Genomic DNA, 9,724 nt, shown 5'->3' with positions numbered 1-9,724 from the left:
TAGATATACAGTTGCATTCTCTTAATAAATAGAATGATTTGTTCTAATGGTGTTTGTACATAGGATCTCAAGTCCACATCTTGTATAGCAATTAACCACTAAGAAGAATATATGCAGTGTGTTATTAGTTGAAACTGTACTTCCGATTTGATTTGAAACTGTCTCATTGCTGTTTATCAATAAAATTTTGGAAAAAAAAAAAAGTACATTGGAACTGGGGAGATAGCGCCATGGTCTAAGCGCCTGCCTCACAAGAGCAAGGACCCAGGTTTGATCCCCAGTACCACGTGCCCATGCTGGCCACTGAAACTGGGCATGGTGGTGCACACATGTAATCCCAGCACTAGGGAAGCTGAGACAGGAGGATCACTATGAGTCTGAGCTGTGTAGCAAGATCCTGTACCAAATAAATATTTTTTTAAAAAGTATATTCTATTATCTCTATTCAATTCCATAATACACAGTAAAATAAAAAAAATATTTTGTTGTAAAATAGAAAAATGTTTAACTTCATTAGGAAAAGGGACATATATCTACCTGCTTGTACACCTGCCGTAAGTACATGATCTCCTCCACAGTTCCCAAGGATATCAGCCTAAACACTCTGACATCTCTGCACTGTCCAATCCTATATGCTCTGCAAAAGGAAACATAAAACAAAATTAACACTTTCAGTTTAAGCTAACAGTCAGTTTTCGAACACAAAAATGGAACATTTTAATTTAAAAATGAACACTTCATACTAGGCATACTATGTCATTTAGCAACAATGCAAAAATGCATATTCATATAAAGGCTAGTTATTAAGGAGAAAAAATTACAGAAAAAAATGTATACATTAACTTTCTTTTACCATCTTCACTTTCTAAATTCCTAAACTTTTCCTAAATTTAGGTTTTTCTTTTATGACACTCCATATGAATGGATTATTCCAAAATGATTTCTACCAAACTACTCTAACTGTAAACTAATCCACAGAGACAGAAAGCAGACTAGTGGTTACTGGGGATAAGAGGTGGGGAGGAGTAGAAGGAAGGGTTACAAAGAGCAAAGGAAAAATTTGGGGTGTGATAGCTGTTTTCATGATCTTGAATGTCATGATAGTTTCACATTGGTAAATGTCAAAACTTACCAACTGTGGATTTAAGTACATTCAGCTTATTGTGGGCCAATTATAGTTTAATAAAACTGTATAAAAGTAAAAAAATAAATAACAAGGAGAAGTAGTTAACCAACTGGAAAGTCTATGGAGATGCAGATTAAAGTCTACCTCCACAGAGATTTCATTAAGTGGGTCTGACTGACTGCTGACTTGAACCCTGGATGTTCTGATATGGACCACACTACTAATTCCAAGTCTAACCTGACTTAATGGTCAACACAGCAATTAACCATGGGTCTGTTCCCTGCAGCTTTCATATGGGGCATTATTGAATGCTCTGGATCAAGCCACCTGTTACTAAAAGCCTGTTACAGCTGCTGGGGAAACTTATTTTCAAGTTTGTAAGATCACCATGTAAGTCATTATACTTGGTGGTCCTCATTCCGCCTCACAGAAAAAGACTTATACCAAAGGGCACTGTGGGTCCTGCAAATCTTTTATCCCCCAGGGAACCAAAAGCTCTTGTGAGGAAGCATAGTCTGGGATCAGCTGTGCATTCAATCCCAGCATGCACCTGGAGGGGGAGAAGAAGGACTTGCACTCACTTTCTCACAATAAATTTAGGCTCAAAAAAACCCAGAAATGGATCTAAGAAATTCTTTTTGGATGTCTGTTAGCCAAGTGCTTAGTGAAGAGAACAAATTATTACAATGCATCCCCTTCCAACTTTAAAAAAAAAAAAATTATAGTTACATTGTTCCTACGCTTCATCAAGGAAATAAAGATTTATAAATAATGGATCTTTTACCTTGTAGAAACAAATAATGAAGGAATGCCACACTATATGTGGGTTATAACATGTATGTACAACTCTCACTTTTTTTCTTGAGGAAGGGGAACAAGAGTGCATTGTGTTTCAAGGGAATAACTGGGAAAACAAAATACTAGATTTTGATGACCTAAACAACAAATATCCTAAGATGAAAGATTGGGCAGAGGCTGTTCTCTAGTCAAACTGAACAGATACTGACCCTGCCACTTAACGACTGTGAACATCAACTGTGAGCAAGTTACTAAATTCACTGTGCCTTGGATTTCTCACAAGTAAACAGGGTACCACAAGTGCCAATCACTTAACAATACTACGTGCAGGTAGTAACTAAGAACAGTTCCAGGTTCAAATAAACACAGCAAATATAGCTGCTATCTTTATGCTTCTAAAAGTATGTGTATAAAGTTGTACATAAGATGTACAATACCATAATTAAAAATAGAATTACTGACTAGTCTTTTGGCTTAAGCCTTTGTGTATAACTGCTTTTTTCAAAAATTAAGACTACTTTACTTCTTCTCAATTAATGATTTAACTTATACTGTCTCTATTATTTAAATAATAAAACATAAATTTCTGTATTTTTACCTTGTTTTTATATGATCTTGGTTCATTTATGTTCATTTTTAAAAAAAAAATTTAAGACTGTGGAGATAGCTCAGCAGCGCGAGTGCCTGCCTATGGAAGAGGGGACCTAAGTTTGATCCCCAGTACCCCATGCTGTGCTGCCCCCACCCTGGGCATGCTAAGCCAGCCACCAAGACCAGGTACTGGGGAGAACTGAAACAGGAGGATCACTACGAGTCTGAGCTGCATAGTGAGACCTGTACCAAATACATAAAAAAAAATTTAATTAATTTAAAAAGTCCAAGCCTCAGAACTTATAATGATCCATAGTGATTTCATTGGTATTTACTTCTACATAACCACTTTTTCTCTTGATTTTTCTGTAGCATAAGAATGGTTAACCATTTTTAAATTTATAGTTAAGTGTCATTAATGACATTCACACCTTTTGTGTAACCATCATGATCACGTACTTCAGAATTTTCATTTTCACAAACTAAAATTCCTTATTCATTACACAGTAACTCCTTCCAATTCTCTGGGTGACCATCATCCTACTTTGCATCTCTAGGAATCCGATTATCCTAGGTGTAATGTAACAGTAAAACTATGCAATAGCTGTCACTTTCTACCAAAATCAGGCCTCCTTTCCTTATCACTGACAAGAGGGAAAAAACAACTTTCAGTCTTTTACCAATGAGCACATTAGCTGTGAGTTTTTCATAAATGGTCTTCATGTTGAAGTAGTTTCCTTAATATTGTTTTTTTTTTTTTAATCATGAAAGTCTAGTCAAATACTTTGTATCAACTAAAACAAGCAATGTGATATTTTCTTCTTCCTTCATTAACATGGTAACATATAATGTCACTGTACTGACTGACCTTTGTAAGATGTTAAGTCATCCTTGCATTATAGGAATACATACTACTTATTGTCCTTTCAATATGTTTCTGATTTTGGTTTCCTGACATTTTATTGAGCAATTCTGCTTTTTTTTTTTTTTTTTTTTTGCGGAACCAGGGATTTAACTCAGACCCTTGTGCTTGCCAGGCAAGCACTTATTCTACTGAGCCATCTCCCCGGCCCCAATTCTGCATTAACATTTAAGAGGGCTAATTGCTCTACAGTTTTATTTTATTGTCTTTGACACTCATGTTGAGTATTGCTGGTATCACAGAATGAATTACAAAGTATTTCTCTTCAAATTTTAGAAGAGTTTGAGAAGAACTGCTGGTGATTCTTGTTTGGTAGGATTATTAGTAAAGTCATCTACTCTGGAGCTTTTCTAGGCAGAATTATTTGCTGATATACAACTGTTCATTGTAATCTCATAATCCTTTATATACTGCTGCAGTAACAGTAGTGGCAGCAATTTTCTCATTTTCATTTCTTTATTTTTTCCTGTACTATTTTTTTTGGGGGGGAGTGGTACTAGGAATCAAACTCAGGACCTCATGCTCTCTAGGCAGCTAGATCCCAGTCTCCCTCCTTTTTATTTCTGACCTTATTTATTTTAACTGTATCTCTTTTCTCTGAATCAATCTAGCTAAACTGTCAATTTTCTTGACATTTTCAAAGAACAATTCTTGGTTTAACTGGTTTCATTTTTCTATTTGCTAATCTTTGTTGGTCTGAGCTTTTCTGAGCTAATCTTTGTTGGTCTGTTTCTCTTTCTAGCTTTGGGCTTAGTTTATTTTCTTTTTTTTCTTCCCCAACTCCAAAAGGTGAAACATTAGCTAACTGATCTGAAATTCTCCTTTTTTAATGTAAGCACTGATAGTTAAAAAATTTTTCCTTGGCCCTTCTTTCACTTATCCTCTAAGTTTTAATACGCTGTGATTTCATTTGTTTTAAAGCATTTTCTAATTTCCTTTTTGAACCTTTAGTGGGTGAAAAGTATGTTGTTTAATTTCCACATATTTGTGACTATTTCATTTTTTCCTCTGCTGCTGATCCTAGTTTCAGACCACTGCAAATGGAAAAATACATATATATATATATATATATATATATATATATATATATATATAATGATTTCAATGTTTGTAAATTTACTGAGGCTTGTTTTGTGAACTAACACAGGGTCTGTCCTAAAGAATGTTCCACATGCACTTGAGGAAAACATTCTGTTATTTTCTGTTAGGAGAGTTCTGTTCATCTTTGCTGGTCTAACCTGAGCAGCGCTGTTCCAGTCCTTTATTACTGATCTTCTTTCTGAATATATTATCCATTACTGAAAATGGGATTCTAAAGTCTGCTACTGTTACTGTAGAACTGTTTGTTTCTCCCTTTAATTCTCTGTTTGCTTCATTTTTTTTAGAGTTAGAGTTCTGATGTTTGGTATAAGCATGTTAGTAACTATGATAGTTCATTGCTAAACAGTTTTAGTACACTCACAACAGAGCTGTAGTTTGTATGTTTCCCAGTCAGATAGCTCTAAACCACCAGTAGTATATGCATGACTGGAACAGTCATATTGAGTAGGTTATACCTGATGGGACAGTCATGCATGTACCATTCACTGGTGGTTCAAACCAATGAGAAAGTGTTAAATCATTGTATAACGTTTACATTTTTTATTCTAAGCTTTTAATTTAAAAACTATTTTGTCTAATATTGATACACCTATCTCTGTTCTTTTTTGCTTAATATTTGCATTGAATATCTTTTCTACTAGCTTTTCACTTTCAATCAATGCATGTCCTTAGATCTAAACTGAGTCTCTGATAGATAGCATACAGTTAAATAATATTTTTAAAATCTGTTCTACAATCTTTTATCTTTTGACTTAGGAGTCCAATCTACTGACATTTAAAGTAATTAGAAATAAGAAAAGACTTTTGTCATTATTTGCTTTCTCTGTGTCTCTTAATTTTTTCTCATCTCAATTACTTCCTCCTTAAATTCAGTTAAATTTCTTAGTGACACACTTTTATTCCTCTGGACTCTATGTATACTCTATAGATACTCCTTTGTACTTATCCTGGAAGCAATTACATGTAATACCCTAAGGGTATAACAATCTGTATGAAACGGATTATCAACTTAGCTTCAGTTGTATTTATAATGTCGATTTCTGTACAGTTCTAACCACATCTTTATATTACTGTTACAAATTATCTTTATATACTGTGTATGCACTGACAGATTCGTGAATTATTTATACCTCTGTCTTTTAAATCTTACTGAAAGTAAAGAGAATTATAAGCCAAATTACAGTAATATAGATATTTCTATTTGTCCCTGTACTTACCTTTGCTATGGCTTTGGATCACTAGTGTTTTTTTCATTTCAAATTGAAGGTTTCGGCAGAACTCTGGGGACTAGCCTTCTGGAATGGACCCGGACACCTGACCCACCCTCCAGCAGGGACCAGCACAGAGGGACTAGCCCAAGGTGAGTAGAACTTTGGGGAGCCTGCCTGGACTGACCCAGGTACCTGGTCCACTATCCAGCAGAGATTGGCAGGGACTTGCATGAACCTCTGGATAACTACCTAGGCATGAAGTATTCAGGCACCAGTCCCGCCAGGCTATATGAGGGGACGAAGGGAAGTACCTGGAATCTGGCAAGTGGGGAGAGCAACACAGAGTAAAGCCACCCTAACAAGCGGAGACACTTTGCACACAAACTCAAAATTTATGACCTGTTTTATTATATAACTATTGTTCCTATGGTCTAGAGTAAAAAAACATTAGCTAGCAAAGTTTGTAAATTTCTAAATTTTGCTTATGTTGCTATAATTGCTAATTGTACTGCTGTAGCTAGGATGTCATATCTGTCTTAAGCACTTGTTCCCCCTTGGGTAATAATTTTGGGAAGTGCTGGGGTAATAACCTTCCCAAAGCCCTACACTGAAAGACAGAGGACAGTGTCAGATGGAAACCAACATCCCACTCTTAATTGAGAAGGCAGATCTCAGGATAAGCACAAAGAATCTCCAACACATAGAAGATAGCCATGAGGAACAGACTCTTCTGTGTTTCTGTGGCTCTGACAGCAGTGATAATGCTACCTATTATCAACTTGAAGGTCTCTTGTCAGCATTTCTTCTAGGACAGGTCTAGATATAAGAAACTCCCTCAGATTTTGCTTAGAAATATTTGATTTCTTTCCCATTTTTGAGGGACAACATAAACTAATATTAAATTCTCAACAAAAAAAAGTTTTTGTTTTTTGACAGGCTTTTCCTTTTGGTATATATGTATCATCACACTGCCTTCTAGGCTGCAAAGTCTGCTGAAAAATCTGCTGTTAAATTTTGTCTTGCTACTTTTAAGATTTTGTTTTTGATTTGTGACTGATTATAACATATCTTGGTGTGGATCCTTTGGGTATACCCTACCCAGATTTTGACTTTTTAACTTACCATACCAATGATTTCCTTCAAATTTGGGGAAGTTTTCACTAATTCTTTCTTTCAACAATCATTTTCTCTTTTCTCTCTCTTCTGAGAACATTATAATATATAAACTAGTTCATTTGATTTTTATCTCAAAAGTCTTTTTGGGTGTGTTTATTATTATTTTTTTCATTTTCAGATTTGATAATTTCAAATAATTAGTCTTTAATCTTGATTATTTCTCCTGCCTGTTTGCGTTTGCGTGAAACCCCTCTAGTAAATTTTTCAATTCCAAAACTTCTGTATTAAATTTTGTTTCCTAAGTCTACTGTCTGATTTCTTCAAGGATAGTTTCTAGAGATTTTGTTACCTTAAATAGGTCCCATTTTCCTTTTATAACTATTACAGAAAATACTCGATATTGTTGAATACTTGTAAAGCATTTTTAAATGACCATAAGTTTTAATAGAAATCATAAAATGCTAGATCCCATAAACCTAATCCCCCCCAAATGTGGTCCCATAACTTTTAATAGACAGTATAAATGCTAGATTCCACACTCTCCCTAATGTGGTCGTTATTGACAAAGTACTATTTGGAGAAACAGCCACCTCTACTTATGTTAGTTTACACAAACTAACATAGAAGACCTTCACCAATTATCAGTGTTAACCTTAAACCTTAGTAGTAGCTTAGGCTGCAGGCTTCAAACTGTCTCAGTTCACTTGGGGATACATATCCTGCTGGGGGTGGTTGGGTGTGTGTATGTATACATGTATGCATTTTGATCTCTCTATATACCTGACTGCTTTTAAATGTCATAACTTTGTGCTTGCTTCAGCAGCACATATAGTAAATGTCATAACTTCCCAAAGAATTTCACACCAGATTCTTCTCAAGGCTTTAGGTGTTATGTTACATTCTTCTTCCCTAACCCTTACCCAGGTGTCCAAAGTTATACAGCCCCACTGCAGCTTTCATGCATTACAGAGTTCACACCTGGCCTTGACAGCTTCTACCAGCGTGAGAGTCAAGCCATGTACTGAGTCACCTGAGATAGAAGTTAGTTCTTAGTGAGACCCAGACAGGTCAAAGGCTGCACATCGATTCTGCACTGTGGCTTTTGGCCTGCAGGAAGCACCAGAATATGTCACCTACTCTTGGCTGAAAGGTACATAATGAGTAAAAAGCATTACAAATGTCTCAGTTTTAAAAGGCCTGAATTTCCCATGGTTTGAAGTTTTTGACTGGGACCTCACCTGGCCACTGGAAATCTTTAGTTTACTGAGCTCATATGAAGTTTTTTGGTCAGTCTCCAGTTGCTTTTCTACTGCTACCAAAAGGGCATGAAAACTTGGATATTCTCTAGTTCACAATTCCACTAATATCACCCTTTTATCATTAAGTGAGTCATATAAAAATAACCTCAACATTTCTATGTGGCTAGATGCTTGTTTTTTTTTTTTTTAATTTTTTAAGGAGAGTAAATTAGAAATAAAATGGAAAAAAAATACAAGCAATACACAATTTCACACTATTCGTTGTAATTCATGGTGTCTTCCAACTAATTATTCATGTTACCAGATATATGCGTGTAAAATTGGAAGAAAGAAAAAGGATATGTATAAGAAATTAAGAAGAGAAAAAGTAGAAAAGTTTTGTTTTTTATTGGAGTAATGAAATCCATGAAATCTAGTTTTTGTGATTTCTATAAAAATGTATGATCATTTTTAAAAATGATCTACAAAAAATATTTTAAAATATCAAGCATTTTCTATTGTAATAAAGTAAAAAAAAATCTTCCCAACTAAATTTTATATTTTCAAACTTCTATGTCTTTTTATTTTACATATATTTTCTAATAAATATAAATCTAAGCCTAACTTTTCTTCTTCATCCCCCTTCTTCTTCTGGTAGAGATCAATTCATTCATATTCATGTTTACATTTATTTCTGACATTTTTTTTTTTTTTTTTTCTTGGTACCAGGGATCGAAATCTGGTCCTTGTGCTTGGAGGCAGGAACTTAAACTGCTGAGCTATCTCTCTATCCCTCTGACACTTTATGTTTCGCATTTGCTATGCTGAGTTCCTTCTCCCCCTGACATCTCAGTATTCCCCATCATTTACTAAATTCATCATATTTCACATTTAAAACTTTTGGCTGTGACAATTAATTCACAATGTTTCTCCAATTAAAGATAAGGATTACATATCAGTTACTTTGGGTATTTTTAAAATTTGTGATGAAATATACATGTATAAAATTTATCATTTTAATTTTTTTAAGGGTACAGCTCACAGCATAAAGCAAATTCACATTGCTTTGTAACCATCACCAGTGTCCATCCTCATACATTTTTCATCATTCCAAAATTAAACTCTGTACCCATTACACAGTAACTGTCAATTCTTCTCTCCTCCTTTTCCCTGTTAACAACTATTTTACTTCTCATCTCTTGAAGTTGACTATTCCAGATAGCTCATGTAGATAAAGTCATAAAATTATTTGTTCTTTTATTTTTGGCTTATTTCTCCCGGCTTGTCTGTTTTAGCATGTATCAGAATTTCATTCCCTTTAATGGTCAACAAATATTCCATTGCATACATATGCCACCTCTTCATTTAGCCATTCATTACTCAAAGGAGGTAATAGGACATTTCCATGTCTCAGTTACTGCAAATACAAATGCTATGAATGTTGGTAACAAGTATCTGTCAAAGTTTCTCATTTCAATTCTTTTTGGTGGTACCCAGAATAGCAGCAGAACTGCTGGATCATATGATAAAAGAGATTTCATTTTTTTGAGAAACCACTGTGGCCATACCATCTCACATTCCACCAGCCGCAGCACAGGGGGCGAGTACCCAGGAAAGAGCC

At 34.9% G+C, this 9,724-nt stretch overlaps 1 protein-coding gene across 3 annotated transcripts in view; it reads right to left on the bottom strand.

Moving 5' to 3' along the window:
* Nucleotides 1-9,724, bottom strand: part of Ercc6l2 (ERCC excision repair 6 like 2) — a 185,023-nt gene that overhangs the window by 91,704 nt on the left and 83,595 nt on the right. For all 3 annotated transcript variants that reach the window (XM_012517485.2, XM_023703936.1, XM_023703937.1), the window contains exon 13: nucleotides 538-637. In XM_012517485.2, the coding sequence (XP_012372939.1) occupies nucleotides 538-637 (100 nt within the window). The remainder of the gene's footprint in view (nucleotides 1-537; nucleotides 638-9,724) is intronic.

Source organism: Octodon degus, unplaced genomic scaffold (assembly GCF_000260255.1).
Source record: "Octodon degus isolate 3935 unplaced genomic scaffold, OctDeg1.0 scaffold00184, whole genome shotgun sequence".
Classification (NCBI taxonomy): domain Eukaryota; kingdom Metazoa; phylum Chordata; class Mammalia; order Rodentia; family Octodontidae; genus Octodon; species Octodon degus.
This window is presented reverse-complemented; position numbering and strand designations above follow the sequence as displayed.